The 19,694-nt window shown below is 39.1% G+C and overlaps 2 protein-coding genes across 10 annotated transcripts in view; both read left to right on the top strand.

Moving 5' to 3' along the window:
• The window catches only part of kif1ab (kinesin family member 1Ab), a 33,807-nt gene extending 26,806 nt beyond the window's left edge, over nt 1-7,001 (top strand). For all 6 annotated transcript variants that reach the window (XM_047367969.1, XM_047367970.1, XM_047367968.1 and 3 more), the window contains 5 exons: nt 1,084-1,193; nt 1,449-1,568; nt 1,780-1,972; nt 2,087-2,205; nt 3,814-7,001. In XM_047367969.1, coding sequence (XP_047223925.1) covers nt 1,084-1,193; nt 1,449-1,568; nt 1,780-1,972; nt 2,087-2,205; nt 3,814-3,871 — 600 coding nt within the window. In that variant the 3' untranslated portion in view covers nt 3,872-7,001. The remainder of the gene's footprint in view (nt 1-1,083; nt 1,194-1,448; nt 1,569-1,779; nt 1,973-2,086; nt 2,206-3,813) is intronic.
• Nucleotides 7,002-8,700: 1,699 nt separating this feature from the next.
• On the top strand, nt 8,701-19,292 carry espnlb (espin like b). 4 transcript variants are annotated; one of them, XM_047369012.1, is made up of 8 exons: nt 8,701-8,790; nt 8,950-9,047; nt 9,125-9,185; nt 9,827-9,895; nt 10,172-10,304; nt 11,473-11,591; nt 14,238-14,417; nt 17,611-19,292. In XM_047369012.1, the coding sequence occupies exons 4-8, from the start codon at nt 9,881-9,883 to the stop codon at nt 19,204-19,206; spliced, it is 2,043 nt and encodes a 680-aa protein (XP_047224968.1). In that variant the 5' UTR covers nt 8,701-8,790; nt 8,950-9,047; nt 9,125-9,185; nt 9,827-9,880; the 3' UTR covers nt 19,207-19,292. The 4 variants fall into 4 exon arrangements, with proteins under 4 accessions (XP_047224968.1, XP_047224969.1, XP_047224966.1 ...); XM_047369013.1 differs by having other exon boundaries at nt 8,950-9,051; nt 9,129-9,185; nt 14,238-14,381; XM_047369010.1 differs by having other exon boundaries at nt 8,950-9,051; nt 9,129-9,185.
• The last annotated feature ends 402 nt before the right edge of the window (nt 19,293-19,694 follow it).

Genomic DNA, 19,694 nt, shown 5'->3' with positions numbered 1-19,694 from the left:
TCCACCTGACTGAGCCCCGCTCTGAGTAGCTGTAAGCTAGCTAGCTAGGTAGCGATTTCAGTTATTTTGTTTTGTAATTTGTCTCAAAATTTCTCCCCAGAAATGTAGTTTATTGGATTGATGATTAATTAAGTATAAGAAAAAGATCTTTAATAGTTAAGTGGAACAAATCTCTTTACCTACTGCGTCAATTAATTAAAAAAAACAAATTTTAAAGGGCAGAAATCACTCACAGTCGGCTAAGTTCTCTCACTACATTCCCACCGAGCTGCTGTTCAAACAGGTGATGTTTACCACAAGCAGAGTTCAAATGAAACACATAATCTCTGCAAAGCAGTTTGCCTCAGTCTCTCACAATGCTATACACAATTTATTTCAATGGTATCTCTATATTCCATTTAGTCCATTGTTGTAGACAGTATACAACAAATTTCAACTGTGTTATAAAAAAAATGCCTATGTTTTACCGGGACATGTTTAAGTTATGTTAGATATAAGGTTAAAAATAAAATTTGTATAAGTTAAGATAAACAAAAAACAAAAAATAAATAAATTATGATTACATTTATAACAAAAAAGAAGAAAAATTATTCTGCTGGTGGGTCACTTTTGCAGGTCCAAAACTTGTATAAATGAGGCAATGGGTATGTTTTTCTTACAACAGTTGACCCAGATTCAAAGATTAGTTCTGTCATAAAGCATTCATGTCTTCATGACTGTTTTCTAAATCATCCCCTTCTCCTTTCCCCCAACTTCATCCCCAAATGTTCTTCCTCTTTAGAAACTTCAAAGTATCCACTAACATAAATAACGCTACAAGTCTGCATACTAAAAACAAAGGGGCTCTTAGACATACAGATTTACATTCCAGTGGTGGGTTTTATGTACATTATAAAAACTGACAAAAAGCTAATTAAGATGTTCTCTGCATGCATGTCTCTGCTGTCCTTGTTTAAATGTTTGCTGATATGTTTTGTCTCTATTTGTATTTGTCGCTCTTTTGTTGCGGTTCTTTGTTTTCCTTCTTGTGCGTGTGTGTGTGTGTGTGTGTGTGTGTGTGTGGGTGCGGGGGGTGATTTTTAGCTCTCAGAAATGTCAGTGGCACTCATGAGGGACTCGTCCTCCTCTGGCCTGAGCACACTTACTCCCTCCTCTACTTGCCCCTCGTTGGTCGATGGCCACTTTGACCTTCGGTACGTAAAGTACATCTTGTTGATCTTTTCCAACACTTCCGTTTCAGTTTTGATTTATTGATCAGGAAGATATTTTGTGAACATAGGCTTTATATATGATTTATTTAAGCAGTTTTAAATAATTCAGTTATTCTAAATTAAAATGTTTTGTTACAGACTGCAATTTTTGTCTGAAATTTAAAAGAATGGAAAATTATTTTAAAACACTCTAGGGGTGTTAGCCAGTTTTTTTTATCCGTTTTTTTTGTTTTGTAGGCTCATTGAACCGAGCTCAAGAGCATCGACACCAGACCTCGACCCGTACAGCCCAGTAGACAAAAAGAAAGCTCTAAGAGGATACACCTTTGTTCCTGACATACAGGAGATTCGTGTCAGGTGGGAAAACAATCAACAATTGACACTGTGTCACTGTGAAAAATATTCAAGTTGTGTTTATTAAAACATTAAACCTATTTTGGAGTCATGAAAACACACAATACAAAGTTCACTTAAGATAAGCAGTCCAAACAGTGCTGTGACCCTTCACCTAATTCTGTAGCTTTTATAATTTTTTACCATTTATTGATTTTTTTTTTTGGACATTCAGCCCCATCGTGTCAAAGAAGGGCTACCTGCATTTCCTTGAGCCCCACAGCAGTGGCTGGGTGAGGCGTTACGTGGTTGTGCGCAGGCCCTATGTCTACCTGTACCGCAGTGAGAGGGACAGCGTGGAGAGGGCTGTCATCAACCTGTCGTCTGCTAAGGTGGAATACAGTGAGGACAAACAGACACTACTGCGGGTACGTGTAAAAAAACTTTGTTCAAGTGTGAAATCAACACTCTCAGCAACAAAGTTTAACTGCCAGATATCAATGAACTTTAGTAACCTCTCGCTGCTTATTTTACGTCTCCAGACCCCTAACACATTTGCTGTGTGCACTGAGCATCGTGGGATACTGCTGCAGGCTGTCAACGACAAAGAGATGCATGACTGGCTGTATGCTTTTAACCCTCTTTTAGCCGGCACCATCAGGTGGGTGGTGGAGAAATGCTAGAGTGAAGTTACAACTTAAAACATCTGCAAAGTTCTTTTTTGATATTTTTCAAAACGGTTCCTGTATATCATTCTAAAGATAGTTGTTTCTAGAAATGCACCAATAAGAATTTGCTTTGAAGTTTGATTTCTAAATTTTGGATTTTGTTAAGCTTTGACCTGCTGATACAGTATTTTAGCCAGTTCCAATTTCTCTTTAAGAGCTAAAATATAAAAACATATAAGAATAGTATAAGTATATTTTTCCAGCTATTTCTAGCTGAGGTGACCTAAAAGCTTGCGAAAAAACAGTCACTGTAAAACGAGTTTCGTTGTTATATTTAAACAAATGCAAAATTATAACTAAATTCACACGTTAAACTGTCTTTAAGCATTTATAGTACTGATGAGTAAGCTTAGCAATTTCTGTGTGTGTATTCTCGAAATAATGTAGATCCTTACCTTAATTCTGTGAATTCTCAAAGGCTGCCAACATTTCCAAATCCAGCATTGTCCAGAGGCTGAAAGCTTAAAAAGATAAAATGAAGCAACTATGCTGTACTCCGATTAATGTCCCTGTTATCTGCTGAAAGTATTGCTTTCTCTCGCTTTCTGACAGCCTCCCCCTTTTAAATAACTTCCCACATCTCTGTGTTTTCTTTGAATTAATTTTAAACACTAAACTGATGGCAAAAATAACTAAATGAGTAGCTTCCTTCTTCAGGAAAAACATACACACTATAGAACGTTGACGTTAATGCGACCTGGCAGCACTTAGCGTGGTGCACCTACCAAACAAAAAAAAGATTAGATTTAGGAATTTGCCCCCAGCCATTAAATGGTTTTATGATTGCGGTCACTAGCAAGTTTCTCAGTTCATATGTGGTTATTCTACAAAACTTTGAAATAGTGTCACTTTAAAAATGAAATGTGAGCGCTTCCTGGGCCTGTCATGGTGAAATACAACTGAGCCAAAAAGCAAAGCCCTTAATTTGCTGGTCCTAAACTCACATATGGTCATGAAATATTGATTTTGGCAGATATAGAATGAGATCTAGGACACAAGCTTCTTAAATGATTGTTCATTGGGAGAGGCTGGGCTCTGCCTTAGAAATAAGGTGAGGTGCACCACCATGTTGGGGAAGCTCAGAGTAGAGCCACTGGTCCTGTGCATCAGAGAGTCAGCCAAGGTGGTTCAAGCATCTGCCACTTAGACTCCAGGACAGACCAAGAACATGCTGGAGGGTCTGTATTTCTCTACTGACCTGGGAGTTTTTTCTAATCCCTCAAAATGAGCTGGAAAGTGTAACTGGGTAAAGGGATGACTGGAGTTTCTTCCTGGACCCATTAGCTCCTTGACCCAAACTCAAGCCAAAGACAATGGAGTTATGGGTAGAAATGAATATATGTAGCATATTTTACCTTATTTGACATTTTTTCTTGGGAAGTTTACAAGTGCCTTTTTAGTCAGTACCAATTTTGTTTGCTGTTACTTATATGAAATTATAGAACATTTCTTGACAATAATTATTGAACCAGTGAAAATGTACTTAAACACAATTTGCTTATATGATACACGTAATGTACAACTCCGCTTTCTTCCTTCAGGTCAAAGCTCTCCAGGAGAAAGTCAGTCCAGTCGCTCCCAGCAGCTCAGCGGATCTAAGAGGTGAACCAGCCTTGAGGAAAAACAGCAAAACAACAAACAACAAAGTTCATCTCAGCATCCCGTTCTAATAAACACAAACCTTATAGCAAATGTTTCCATAGATATGATGACCAGACCTGTCCCAAAAATATCTTGATTGCTCAGTCAGACCCCTCCTTGGTCTGTTTTTTCAGTCATCTCCTCCAGCCTTGCATGGTGTGCTCCCTTTGACCTTTAGAAGAGTTTATAAGGAAAACTAACCATGCATACCCAATTATTAACTTACTCCTGCTGGACTTGGGACTTGTTCTGATTAGTTTTGATGTACTTGTAGGAATATGTTATCTGTAAGACTACCAGTTTCCTGTAAAAAGATATGTGGCCAGTTCCTCTTTTATCATTACTAAAAATAGATCCCGGTAGTAAACCAAGCATTAACCAGTTATTGCATCAGGAAGGGAAAGCATCAGACTGAATTCTTCTCTGTGTAGACCAGTGTACAGTGTGGGGATGATAGCTTCATATACATCATACATATACTGTAAAATACCTCAGTTTGGATTCGCTTGATGCAGCATGAAATTCTTCACTGCTGAAAAATCAGATGGCAAAGAGGAAAAACTGCTGTTTCTCATTATTTTAGCTCAAAAGTAGCACAAGAAAGGATCTGTTAGGATTAAGGGATATTCTTCCTGTGTGGTATCATTGAGTCGTTTCATGAAAACTGGATTCATTGGCTCAACTAAGGCAAAATAATTCACTGTAAGGAGAGATAACATTTGTCTTTGCCTTGCTTTTGGTATGTCTTTGTCTTTTTCAAGCATTCGGTTTGAGGTTGCTATTGTAAGTTTTCTTCACCGGTATTTATTTGTGACAAGACCATTGACAGTTTTGTTGCATGGCACTTTATCGTCTTTATTGAACTAATGTAGGATTTACTGTTTTATTTTAACCAAAGCACCGTTCTGTGTCATATTCTATTGTGCATACGTGTCAGTGGGTATGAATATTATTTTAAAATGCACTTTTTATGTTGAGAAATTCACTTTAATTCTCTAATGTTGAAAATTAGATTAACACTGATGCTTGCATAGTAAATAGGAAACCAGAAAAGAATGGTCATATCACTGAGAAAAGTGGAAAACAAACATTATCACAGGCTAACCTTTATAAAATGGGTTTTGCCACCTGTGAAGATCAGTAAACAACATAGATTTTCACACTGTTTAAGTTTGTTTTCCAAGCTCATTATGTTTTTCCTAAAACTTTATATTTCTGGGAAAAAATAACGAATCAGTCTGCCCTTTCACTTGGGTGAGTTCACATGCTGATGCCTACACAGGTTCCCTTTTATAGGAACACTGACCTCCTGAATGATTTCCAGTTTTTATTTTACCCCCAAATAAATAAATCGCTAAATGAAAACAAAGTAAAGCATTTATTGTGTCAGTTGTAGTTGCAACACAGACTAAACGGGCATATTTGGTGTAAAATCATGGACCTTTAATTGGTTTCCGGGTGCATTGCACCATATAGTGCCTCCTTTTCTTCAACCCATTTTCTCTACTTCCTCCTGCATAACCTAATATAGCAACGCTAAAGCTTATTACAAGTGATCAAAGTCAAGCTTTTATATAGATTATCATTATCGCTTTTATTTTGTCTTTCTTTGATTATTTATGTCAATATTTTGGGGGTGCATATAATCAAAGAACCTCTAAGCTCTGTAAAAGCTGTCAATGTTGCCTTTATAAGCAGATTCATTATCTTTTGAACCACATTGTAGTTAAAATATCTTTAATCTAATGTAGGTGGAGGCTTGTGGCAGAATGTGGGGAAGTATGATTAGCTGTAGCTATGAATTTCAGGTCCAGCGATTCTTTATTGTTGGTGTTACCTTCCTGCTTTGTACCAAGATGGCTCAAAATATTGCTTTGAATGTGTCAGTGAAGGATAAAATTAAGTGTAAAGAAAGGATAATAACATTGAAAGTAATAGTTGGGCATAAAGCATCTGGCCAGCCAGCCAGTCTGCCACTTCAGTGTAGTTCTTGCTTTTCTTTTGTCCTGTCAGAAGCAGATTGTGGGCAAACGTGACTTAAAGTCAGTAAACATTTGCCACAGGCCAGACAACCTGTTGAGCAATGCTGCCTAACGCTGTGAAAGTCTAAGTCTGCCTGGTCGTGTTTTACAATATTATATCATGCCACTGTACAAACATTCTGTCTGGCATTTTATTTTTTGACATCATGGTATAACTACTTGTATGTTTTTCTGTGTTATCTGCTGAGAGATGAAATTGGTGTGAAATTTTATTTAATAAACATAGGATGTTCTGTATAGCTATTTTGCACTTCTGCACAATGCATCTTTATTGATTTACTGTTATTTCTCGGTTGAACTGAAAATGATTAAACCTCTTTTGCTTCCATAGACAAAGCTCCACCACAGCTGAATCAAGCATTTATTTTCCAAGCAGGCAGCTTGCATTTATTCTAGTCCAAATAGTTCAAGAGTTTCATGTTAAAGTCCTGAGACGGACAGTTATTAAATGGAAAGAGTTGATTCTTTATCTGGCTTGGTTTATCTGTCATAGTTGTGGATCAAAGCATGCTGGTCCTCTTTTCTTCATTAAATCCTGTCCTTCTCTCCTGCCTTACAGCTTGCTAATGACAACAGCTTTCCACTCCTGAAGTGCTGCTTGTAAAGTATCGTCATTCATGATCCTTGTAACAATTAAATGGGAACCTTCCTCTTGGCTCTGTCTTGTATATAAATAGAGATTTCCTTGTTGGGTCTCATCACACAGATGCTATTAACTCTGTTTTTCTCTGTGTATCATGATGGAAAAAACTGGTCTCCTGCTTTGTCAAGTGTCCCAGCAGAGTGAGAAATACTGATCAGGGATCTGTTTTGCACCTGTTAGCTCAGTGTGGATGAGGTCTTCATGTTGAAACTGGGAGGTTGGTCCAAGATTTGTGCTCTTGCTCGGATTCACTTAAAAGAAGCAGAGACGGGTCTCAGCCTAAACACAGTGCTCACATTTATCTTTTAAGTGTTCTGAAGTTCTCTCTCATGTCTGTGAACACATAACAGCAATTGTCAACTAAATAAAATAAGGCAAACAAATAAATGAGTGTTGAAACTTATGCAATATCTGGGTGTGGTGTGTTTGTCATTTTTTTCTGAGTTTAAATTGCTCAAACTTATTGTGAGCACAGAATCAAGAACATTTAAAATATATATTTAAAATATAGCTGGAGTTTTTCACAAATTATTTGGTCCCTTGCACTTTAAACTTTTAACTTGAAGTAGGCAAATTTTATTTATATTTCCTTAATATGTCACCAATCAAAAATTGGATCAGTCTGGATTTTTGTCTAATTATAATTGACATACATATTTTTTATTGTTTTCAGGTTGTCAAACATGTCTTGAATATTAAACATCTCAAAATAATTGTGTCTGTGCAGATAGAGCAACCTGTTCATAGGTAATTGCTCTTCTTGTGTCTGTTGCATAACAGTTTGTACTGTTGCTCCAGGTGAACACATGTGCCAGCCTTTGTGTTGCTGCCTCTGTGCAGGACTTCTATTATTGATTACATTCTCAGCATGTTCTCTGCTGCTGCGCAGTAACACTAAAGTCTCGTTAACAGAGGCAGGAATACTGCACTTCACATAAAGAGCTCCTGGACAGAGCCAAAGGCCATCGCCTCTCATGTTTCTCTTCCTGTGTCTGCCTGTACACATGCCATGATGCCAAGTACGTACTATAGATGTACTGTTTTACAGTGGCAGCACACTTTTGGATAAGTTTAAACATAACTTCTGGCAAATCAGGTCTGATATAAGAAAAGCTAATTGTGGAAAAAATAAATAAACTTGAATGATAGTGAAAAAGAAAAAATAGGTCAAGAGTAACTAATCTCTGTACTGATTCATCATTTTTTACAGATTTATACAGTACTGTGCAGAAATCTCAAGTCATCCATAATTTCTTGTTTCTTTGCTTCCTAAATTCAAAGCCTTTCTTGTAATCCTTAAAAATATTATCAAGCCATTTTCCATTCACCTGAGGCTTTTTTAAATTGTACTTTGGACCCCGACTGCTTGAACAATCACATCACATCTGTTACTTTGCTGACACTTTCTGTAGCTTGACTGGTATCATGTACCCTTAACAAACACAAGGTCATCAGGGCATGTGTACCCAATAGATCACATTAATTTTTTTCTAGGTGTGTTTTAGTTGAGTTTTTTAAGTATTTTGAAGTGTTTCATTGACTGCTTCTTCATTTATTTGCAGTCTCTGACCATTGTCAGGATTTATGTATCTGTTAGACTGCCTTGTGGTGATCATTCAGGCATAAAAAAAGACTTGTTTCATAGTAGAAAACAATTTTACATGAGGTCATTAAGCACTTTTTTATGAGCAGACTGTCACAAAGATACAATTTGTTCCCAATTCTTTACCTGAATATGAGTATTCTCAGATATGCCACAGTTTGATTGTAGTACCAACAATGTGATTCCCAACACTGGCATACACCAAGTATAAGGACAGAACAGTATGTTTAGAAAAGAAAAACCCCACCAAAGTCCTAATAAAAACGTTAAGTTTTAAATAATTATTTTACCCTGAGGTAGCTGCTGTAATACAAAGGCATTTTATTTAGTCTAAATCTTGCAAAAAAAATTAAAGAGAAATAGATACCAGGTAGAAAATATATTATTGATGCAAGTGTATATAAAATAATAAATATCTGACGATGCACTGCTTATCAGTTCACCACTATCACCACCTACAAAATGGTGCCCATAACTATTTCTGTAATTCTGCGACTGCTGCCAGTAGGGGTCGCTAAATGGACACAAACCAACTACGAGTGTTGGGAAACATATACTACCAGGTTTAAGGGGCATGGTGCAGAACGCGGTGAGCAACAGACCGTGCAGAATGACTCTCATTCTGAACTCTTGACACACACACACACACAGAGAGAGAGAGATATCTGAGCATGTGTGTTCAGTACTCCACAGCGTTTTGTCCCCCACATATTGTACATTCACAGAGCTATCGTTTCTATACTTCCAGGTCCAAGTCATCCAATCCCACTGCTTTAATTATGCACACTCAGAAGGCCCCCCTGTCTGAGGTTTGGGTCCAGCTGATGCTGCTCATTGGCTTTATTGGTTAGTGGCTTCTACTAGGTACAGAGCGGGATATGGCTCCTATTCTTTTGTTTTCAGTTGAATGTTTTTCTTCTTAGGTCCAGTTTTGTATGCTGTTGGCATCCTTGTTACCCTGCCTGTCTGGTGTGATCGCATAATGTAAGTGTGATTGGAATTTTGTTTATGACTGTTGGTGGATTTTTATATTAATTGTCATAGACAAAAAAAATATTTTTGAATTTTTGAACAAATTTAAGGTGCATTTTATTTAATTGGCTATCTAAAGTCATTTTTTTTAAATAGACTTTATGAAAACTGTTTTTAACCAGATTATTCTGTCCTAAAAATCTTAACAGGATAACAGGGAACCCACACTGAGAAATGTCACAACATTATTTGCAGCAACAACACTGCATTACAAATAGCCGCCAGAGTAATATAGGTCATATGAGATGAATAAATATATATTTTTATTTTCTAGACAAGGCATGAAGTGGATAAAAGGTTTTGACTAAGTATTTCAAGCAGCTTTAGGTCTGTGTAAACTCCAACATGCTTTCTCCTGCTCTCTGTTGGGGGCTACTATGCATCCACTGTCCAAGGTCCAGTTTCACCGCTTCCTGTCTTCAAGCACAGGCTGCTGCTTGTTTTTACATTAACTCAGTGTGTGTGTTTGCCATTAGGCAGCATTACTTTACCAGCTGATTGCTTTGGAGCTCTTCACGGCTGTGAGCTGTGCCACATTTCTGCAGCATCAGGGGGTCCTTGTTTGCCTGTTATATTGGTCTCTTGTCTTTTAGTAGGAGGGGCTGCTGCTTCTTGGAGATGCCAGAGTGTGAAACTGGAGCGTAAAAATGGAGAACATCAAGGTGACCAATGATCTGAAATAAAATTCATCTCAGAAGGAATGTTTTAAGAACAGGGTATATAGTCATATTTGATGTCACTGATTGCTATGTTGCGTTGTGAATAAACCCAAGGTGATATTAAAGAAAAGAGTTTAGAACCAGATTATTGATGATTTTCATTATAATAAAAAGAAACACAAAACAAACTGCAAATTACTAGGTGAAAGCTTGCATTTAAATTAGCTAAGCTGTCCTTTAGAGCATTGCTCATCCCTGCTGTGTGTGTCTTCCCATCAGCCAGTGAAGGAGGTCCTCCCCCTGCCTCGCCACCCCACTCCACTTCCTGTGACTTCCACCTCTGTAACTCCTGCTGCCTCTGTAACCCTGCACACTTCAGGGTCCATCCAGCATGTTCACTTGGCCTCTTCAGGTAATCAGGACAGATGTTTTTAAAGACGTGCACAATTGTGAAGTTAGAGAAAAATATTACAAGATTCAATTTTTTGTATAAATAAAAATTCTGCATGTGTGGCATGCTCGTGAATTTAACCCTCTTCACTCTGATACCCCTAAATACAATGCAGTGCAACCACTTACAGTATCTCACAAAAGTGAAGACACCCCTTTGCATTTTTGTAAATATTTTATGTCTTTTCATGGGACAACACTGAAGATATGTATGGCACTTTGATACAATGTAAAGTAGTCAGTATACAACTGCAGCACGGTGGCCAGGACCATACAGCGGTCTAACAGAACAGGTCCCATTGAGAACAGGCCTCACCATGGTTGGCCAAAGAAGTTTAGTGCATGTGTTCAGCATCATATCCAGAGGTTGTCTTTTGAAAATAGATGTATAATTGCTGCCAGCATTGCTGCAGATGTTGAAGTGGTCAACCTGTCAGTGCTCAGTTCATATGCCGCACACTGCATCAAATTGTTCTGCATGGCTGTCGTCCCAAAAGAAAGCCTCTTCTAAAGATGATGCACAAGTACACCTGCAAACAGTTGGCTGAAGAGAAGCAGACTAAGGACACAGATTACTGGAACCATGTCTTGTGGTCCGATGAGACCAAGATAAACTTATTTGATTCAGATGTTGTCAAGCGTTTGTGGTGGCAATCCGATGAGGAGTACAAAGACAAATGTGTCTTGCCTGCAGTCAAGCTTGGTGGTTGGAGTGTAATAGTTTGGGGCAGAAGACGGATAGATCCAAAAACAGGGAAATCCTTAAAGGAAACTAGTTACAGGCTGCAAAAGTTCAGAGTTAGCACAAAGGTTTGCGTTGAAAACGTGAAAAATTCCAGGGGGTATCAATACTTTTGCAAGCCATTGTATTAGCATAAAACCCTTAAAATATTAGCAGTAACATTTTCATGCAGGTATCACGTCATGATTTTATATGCCATTATTTTTTTTAATTCTCAAAAAGAGGTTAATAGAACTGGCAAGAAGCAACAAAATATATCTGAACACAACATAAAAACGGATTTGCACACATATCTTAAGATTTCAAATCGAGAAATGCCAGCCGATCTGTCTCATATTTTTTAAAACCTTAAGGTTTGACATTTCACCTTTGTTGTATTTGTTTACAGTGGTGTCGTCCTTCAATCACCTGAGGCCTCCAGAGAGGGACCTCACGCCGATGTCTCAGATGAAGCCTATTAAATCGCTGAAGCATGCCGGCTTAACTGCAGTCTTCACCGGGCAAGCTGTGAGTCATGTGGTGAAGTCTTCCAATGAACCTTACACCCTTCTAAAGGTTCAAACCATTCTGAATAAAAATATCCACCTGTCACAAGAATCAACGGACATAATTACATAGAAAGAAAAAAGGTTTTGTGTATTTGAATCGAAATTGTTTTTATTTACTATGCTTATGTCTAAAAACTTTTAACTAAGAAAAGGCACCTGCAAAGAACTGGAAATCGAATGAAATCAAAGATTTTCAATGCAAATAATAAAGAACTGCAATAAATAAAATGATAGCTACAAATTGATGCTCTATTACCTGAATAAAAGGCCATTACTTGGGTTACAGTTAGGCAGGGTAAAGCTGGGTATAAAATAATCTGAATGAGGCCAATAAAATTTGGAAGTAAGTTATGTTAATACCTGCTGATCAAATTTAGCCCATACACCAACAGCAGTGTAGAATGAAGATATTTGGTCTTCATTTTGATGATTATGTAAACACTGTAAGAGGTTGAGACTCTGAAAGATGCAAATTAAAAGTACAGTGCCTTGCGAAAGTACTCGACCCCCTTGAACTTTTCAACCTCTTGCCACATTTCAGGCTTCAAACATAAAGATATAAAATTCAAATTTTTTGTGAAGAATAAACAACAAGTGGGACACAATCATGAAGTGGAATGAAATTTATTGGATGTGTCAAACTTATTTAACAAATAAAAAGCTGAAAAGTGGGGCATGCAATATTATTCAGCCCCCTTACATTAATACTTTGTAGCGCCACCCTTTGCTGCAATTACAGCTGCAAGTCTCTTGGGGTATGTCTCTATCAGTTTTGCACATCGAGAGACTGAAATCCTTGCCCATTCTTCCTTGCAAAACAGCTGGAGCTCAGTGAGGTCGGATGGAGAGCGTTCGTGAACAGCAGTCTTCAGCTCTTTCCACAGATTCTCGATTGGATTCAGGTCTGGACTTTGACTTGGCCATTCCAACACCTAGATACGTTTATTTGTGAACCATTCCATTGTAGATTTGGCTTTATGTTTTGGATCATTGTCTTGTTGGAAGATAAATCTCCGTCCCTCAGGTCTCTTGCAGACTCCAACAGGTTTTCTTCCAGAATGGTCCTGTATTTGGCCCCATCCATCTTCCCATCAATTTTGACCATCTTCTCCGTCCCTGCTGACGAAAAGCAGGCCCAAACCATGATGCTGCCACCACCATGTTTGACAGTGGGGATGGTGTGTTCAGGTTGATGAGCTGTGTTGCTTTTACACCAAACATATCGTTTTGCATTGTGGCCAAACAGTTTGATTTTGGTTTCATCTGACCAGAGCACCTTCTTCTACATGTTTGGTGTGTCTCCCAGGTGGCTTGTGGCAAACTTTAAACAAGACTTTTTATGGATATCTTTGAGAAATGGCTTTCTTCTTGCCACTCTTCCATAAAGGCCAGATTTGTGCAGTGTATGACTGATTGTTGTCCTATGGACAGACTCTCCCACCTCAGCTGTAGATCTCTGCAGTTCATCCAGAGTGATCATGGGCCTCTTGGCTGCATCTCTGATCAGTCTTCTCCTTGTTCGAGATGAAAGTTTAGAGGGACGGCCGGGTCTTGGTAGATTTTCAGTGGTCTGATCCTCCTTCCATTTCAATATGGTTGCTTGCACAGTGCTCCTTGGGATGTTTAAAGCTTGGGAAATCTTTTGTATCCAAATCCGGCTTTAAACTTATCCACAACAGTATCTCAGACCTGCCTGGTGTGTTCCTTGGTCTTCATAATGCTCTCTGTGCTTTGAACAGAACCCCGAGACTATCACAGAGCAGATGCATTTATACGGAGACTCGATTACACACAGGTGGATTCTATTTATCATCATCAGTCATTTGGGACAACATTGGATCATTCAGAGATCCTCACTGAACTTCTGGAGTGAGTTTGCTGCACTGAAAGTAAAGGGGCCGAATAATATTGCACGCCCCACTTTTCAGTTTTTTATTTGTTAAAAAAGTTTGACACATCCAATACATTTTATTCCACTTCACGGTTGTGTCCCACTTGTTGTTGATTCTTCACAAAAAATTAGAATTTTATATCTTTATGTTTGAAGCCTGAAATGTGGCAAGAGGTTGACCAGTTCAAGGGGGCTGAATACTTTCGCAAGGCACTGTATATTCTGTCTACTGAAGGTCTAGCTCTTTCTAACTACCTTAATGAACTGTAGATCCTCAGACTATATGTGGAAACACTTCACTATTGCTGAAAATAGCAACGTCTTCTCTCAGTACCGACTTCCACACTAAAGAGTACTGTTATCAGTGCAACCTAACAGGTTATAGTATGGTGTGTTCACTCAATGGAAATAAATTTAAACTTAGCTTTCAACAGACCAGTCACTAGTCAGGGCTAATCAAGCTAAAAATGATGTGATTCAAGCCACCAGCTGATTTTTCTGCATATCTCTGGTCAGAAAGCTCTGTGTGCTGTCATATACCCCTTTAATCTAATTTTGCCTAATACTTGTGTTATATTATAGAAGAAAGCCATCATAAAAATTATATTGACAAATATATTAATGTCTTTTTTTTTCTGAGATTATTTAGCATAAATGACTAAAGATCCAGTGATCAGTGGTATCACTCTTTCTTATGTCATTGAACGCCAACAGTGGATTGACTGTGAGGAGGCGCGGGAGGAGGTACCAAGTGTCAACATAATCTTGGCTGACATCGACTCCCTGGTGCCAACCCACGATGAAACTGGATGCCCCATACCAGAATGGAAACGGCAGGTGATGGTGCGACAGCTGCAGGTCAGGATGCAAGATGAAGAGGTGGAGGGGACACAGGTACTGCTTCACTGTTTTGGCAAAAAACAGAGGACACTGTTTTGGAAAGAGAATAATTAATTCTGTAAATGCCCAAATGGGATGTAGACATTAATTTGTCAATCCTCAAGAGATGAAACATTTTTACTGCAAACATTTATACTGCTGAGAGGGTTAGAAGGAGAGATGTTTATACACATTTTGAGTAAAACATTTGAATGGTTTTCTGTCCAGTTTTGATAACAATGAGACCAGCTATGGAAACAAGACTAGTTGGTGCTAAAAAAACATATATATATTTGTATCAGTGAAGGTATATCACAACCTCACTTTGAGCTGCATTACAGATAAAAGGTAAATGTACACTACATTACCAAATCATTTTTACCTGTCTACCTTCACACATATATGGGCTTTATTGGGATATTATTCTTAATTCCCTTTTTTAAAATGGTTGCTGCTCAACCTTTGCCTCTATAATTGCATTAACACTTCCAGGAAGACCTTCTAAAAGGTTAAGGGGTGTGGTTATGGGAATTATAAAATGTTGCATGTAGTTATCCAAAATCTCTTGGTATGCTGAAGCACTAAGCATTGCTTTCACTGGAACTAAAGGGCTGAGCCCAACTACTGAAAAACAGCCCCTTGCCATAACCTTCACTACACCAAAATTTACATTAGACACAACGTAGTCAGACAAGTGCCTTTCACTGGGCAACTGCCTTACTCAAATGTCTCCACTGGATTGCAAGACAGAAAGGTCTACTCTAGATAACATGTCTCCAATGCTCTGGAGTACATTCAAACAACTTGCATTACACTTGGTGATGTAAGGCTTGAATGCAGCCGGTCGGCCATGGAGGCTCTCTATGCAGGGTTCTTGGGCTAAACTGAAGGCCACATGAAGTTTGGAGGTCTGAAGTTCTTGATCTCGCAGAAAGTTGCCTACCTCTGTGCATTATGTGCCTTACCATCCAGTGAGGCCACTCTGTGATCTTATCCTGCTCTATATTTACTCTCACTCACTTAAAACTGTGCACATATACAGGTCCTTCTCAAAATATTAGCATATTGTGATAAAGTTCATTATTTTCCATAATGTCATGATGAAAATTTAACATTCATATATTTTAGATTCATTGCACACTAACTGAAATATTTCAGGTCTTTTATTGTCTTAATACGGATGATTTTGGCATACAGCTCATGAAAACCCAAAATTCCTATCTCACAAAATTAGCATATCATTAAAAGGGTCTCTAAACGAGCTATAAACCTAATCATCTGAATCAACGAGTTAACTCTAAACATCTGCAAAAGATTCCTGAGGCCTTTAAAACTCCCAGCCTGGTTCATCACTCAAAACCCCAATCATGGGTAAGACTGCCGATGTGACTGCTGTCCAGAAGGCCACTATTGACACCCTCAAGCAAGAGGGTAAGACACAGAAAGAAATTTCTGAACGAATAGGCTGTTCCCAGAGTGCTGTATCAAGGCACCTCAGTGGGAAGTCTGTGGGAAGGAAAAAGTGTGGCAGAAAACGCTGCACAACGAGAAGAGGTGACCGGACCCTGAGGAAGATTGTGGAGAAGGGCCGATTCCAGACCTTGGGGGACCTGCGGAAGCAGTGGACTGAGTCTGGAGTAGAAACATCCAGAGCCACCGTGCACAGGCGTGTGCAGGAAATGGGCTACAGGTGCCGCATTCCCCAGGTCAAGCCACTTTTGAACCAGAAACAGCGGCAGAAGCGCCTGACCTGGGCTACAGAGAAGCAGCACTGGACTGTTGCTCAGTGGTCCAAAGTACTTTTTTCGGATGAAAGCAAATTCTGCATGTCATTCGGAAATCAAGGTGCCAGAGTCTGGAGGAAGACTGGGGAGAAGGAAATGCCAAAATGCCAGAAGTCCAGTGTCAAGTACCCACAGTCATTGATGGTCTGGGGTGCCGTGTCAGCTGCTGGTATTGGTCCACTGTGTTTTATCAAGGGCAGGGTCAATGCAGCTAGCTATCAGGAGATTTTGGAGCACTTCCTGCTTCCATCTGCTGAAAAGCTTTATGGAGATGAAGATTTCATTTTTCAGCACGACCTGGCACCTGCTCACAGTGCCAAAACCACTGGTAAATGGTTTACTGACCATGGTATCACTGCGCTCAATTGGCCTGCCAACTCTCCTGACCTGAACCCCATAGAGAATCTGTGGGATATTGTGAAGAGAACGTTGAGAGACTCAAGACCCAACACTCTGGATGAGCTAAAGGCCGCTATCGAAGCATCCTGGGCCTCCATAAGACCTCAGCAGTGTCACAGGCTGATTGCCTCCATGCCACGCCGCATTGAAGCAGTCATTTCTTCAAAAGGATTCCCGACCAAGTATTGAGTGCATAACTGTACATGATTATTTGAAGGTTGACGTTTTTTGTATTAAAAACACTTTTCTTTTATTGGTCGGATGAAATATGCTAATTTTGTGAGATAGGAATTTTGGGTTTTCATGAGCTGTATGCCAAAATCATCCGTATTAAGACAATAAAAGACCTGAAATATTTCAATTAGTGTGCAATGAATCTAAAATATATGAATGTTAAATTTTCATCATGACATTATAGAAAATAATAAACTTTATCACAATATGCTAATATTTTGAGAAGGACCTGTATTTATATTATATTGTAGATATGTTTATACTGTTTAATTTGTATTGTATTGCATCGACTACGCCAAAACAAATTCCTTGTATGTACAAAAACGTACTTGGCAATAAAGCTTTTCTGATTCTGATTCTGATTCTGATACGTGTTTTACCTTGTGTCTGAGTTGCTGGTTTTTTTTTTTCCAATCACTTCTACTCAGTTGTTATAGCATTAATGGTTGTACAACTGGACTTATTGCACAGGTGGCATCCTATCACGGTACAATGCTGAAATGCACTGCTCTCTTTCACAAATTCACAAATGGTCAAAAATGTTTGCAGAAGCAGTCTGCCTAAACCTGTGGTCATGGAAGTGACTGAAATACCTGAATTCAATTATTTAGTGGGTTGATTCAATACTTTTGGCAATATAGTGTATGTCATCAGATCTTACGTCCCAAGATACACATCTGTACTTTTATGCTATATATGCAAAATATTATCAAGCAAGTGGATAAAATGCTAAACTTTTTCTTAAACAAATCATATATCATTATTGTGAAATGTCTTTGTGTCTCTAACAGGATACATTGAATGGGTACATGCCACTGGATTCCTGGAAGTACTCCCAGACGCACAATGCCATCTTAGGGCCATTTGGTGAGCTCTTAACAGAGGAAGACCTGGTTTTCTTGCAGCAGCAGATTGAGTCTGTTTCTCTACAGAAACGCTTCCAGGCCTATGAGTTGGAGTTGACCAGGTTAACTGAGGAGTTAAAGTCAATCTTACCTGATCCTGTTGTCAATATTTCCCTCAACAAGAAGGTTCTACAAAGAATGGACTCTGAGGGAAAAATGCATGTGACTCTACCTATCTGGTGTGATCGTGTCTCAGAGATTGTTAAGAACATGTCCCTGCTGGTGGCTAATCTGACTGAAACACAAGGAAAAGAAAGTGAGTGGGGGATGGTGGGAGGAATGGTTAAGGGGATGAAAAGTCTGCAGGAAAATAGAGTTGCCTCTGAAATTGATTTGGACTCAGGATTGATGCAGGAGAGCAAAGAGAAGGTGCGTACACCTGTGGGGACATCTAGCGGATGTAGTATACCCCATATTGGGATGGCATCTGCTTTCAGCCATCATTTGGAGAGCAGCAGCTGCAGTAGAGAACAGAGAGAGAAGGTGAAGAGGGAGATCCAGGAGTCTGGGGTGTCAGTAAAAAATCTTAGGTCCAACTTTGAAGGTCAGATTGGAAGCATTTATCCCTTCGCTGGGGTTGTTCATGGAGCACAGCGGCTGAAGAGTAAGAACTGGGTTGGACCATCAGCAGGAAACAACGATGATGTCAACAAACTTCTTAGTCACGGTCCCTCTGAAACATGTGAAGCTTTGATGGAAACCACCAGCTTAAGAAAAGAGCGGATTGTGGTGTTATTTTTGAGCCACTGGAAGAAGTCTGCGTATGCCATCTCAATGAGAGCAGCAAGGCAGAGACAAGACAACTTTGCAGATTCAGGACAAGTGACTACAGCACAGCCCAAACACAAAACTCACTCTATGTTCCGGTTCTGCCAACAACGAGGTGCTGTGGACAAAATGTTGAATTCCTGGAAGAATAAACTAGAGTTAAAATATGCTCCTAAATCCAATTTTTCCTCCTCACAAAATCCACATTACTCCCATGTCACCTACTCCCCAGAGCAGTTCCTGCCAGAAGAGGATGGAGTCGCAATGAGCCACGACAGATTGACCCTTGATCTCTTCATGCTGGGTTACTTCCACATCTTAGAACAAGACCTGTCCGCAGAGGAGAGGAAGATGAGGCATCTCCTCTGCTTTGAGGTTTTTGACCATGTCAGCTATTTCCCCTGGGAGAAGGTGCGGGACTTTCACAAAGCTGTTCTTCAGGAAATTCAGGCTGGGAAGCGACAGTGGAGTGACGGTTTTGAGGACCTCAAAATTCGATTCTTCGGTGAATCAACACCATGCCGCTGCCCATCATCAATACTGCAAGACTCCAAACCTGTGCCCAAAGTTATTGTGCAAAATGCAACACCAGAAGAGAGCGGCAGTGACGCAGACTGTTCCTATTTCAAAAATGAAGATATATGTAAATATATCGATCGCAGTTTTGCTTTCTGGAAAGAGAAGGAGGCAGAGCTGTTTGACTTTGAACAGTGAGCTTAAATTTTGTTTGTTTTTTGACAAAATGATGTTGTGCTTGTTTTAAAAAAGTGATGAATCCTAAATTAAACACTGAGATTGCATTGTTGGTGAACAGTAATTGCAAACATAAATTACAGACAGACTTTAGTATGTTGGAAGAAACCTCACAGTCTAGTAGCTTTTGCAAACAGAACATAATGTTTTTAAATTTAGAATGACATGTTGAATTTGGTACACACACAACAGACAGGTCTTAAGGTCCAAGTTGCCAACAGCTGTTGTTTAGATCACTACTGACTGGGAGATTATGTCATGGTCCACGTTTTAGAACGTTTGACCCATACAAGGGGGGCAAATACCATATTTTATCTGCCTTTGAAATAACGAGAAATAAATTATTTAACTTCTTTTATTTTAGGTGTAAATAAATAACTGGAAGAAATGGTGTAAATAAATAGCTGGAAATCCTATTTGCATGCCAAAACCTTTCAAGAAAGTGCATT

This window comes from Girardinichthys multiradiatus, chromosome 6 (assembly GCF_021462225.1).
Source record: "Girardinichthys multiradiatus isolate DD_20200921_A chromosome 6, DD_fGirMul_XY1, whole genome shotgun sequence".
NCBI lineage: Eukaryota > Metazoa > Chordata > Actinopteri > Cyprinodontiformes > Goodeidae > Girardinichthys > Girardinichthys multiradiatus.
The sequence above is the reverse complement of the archived record's forward strand: the minus strand, read 5'-3'. Positions and strand labels throughout refer to the sequence as shown.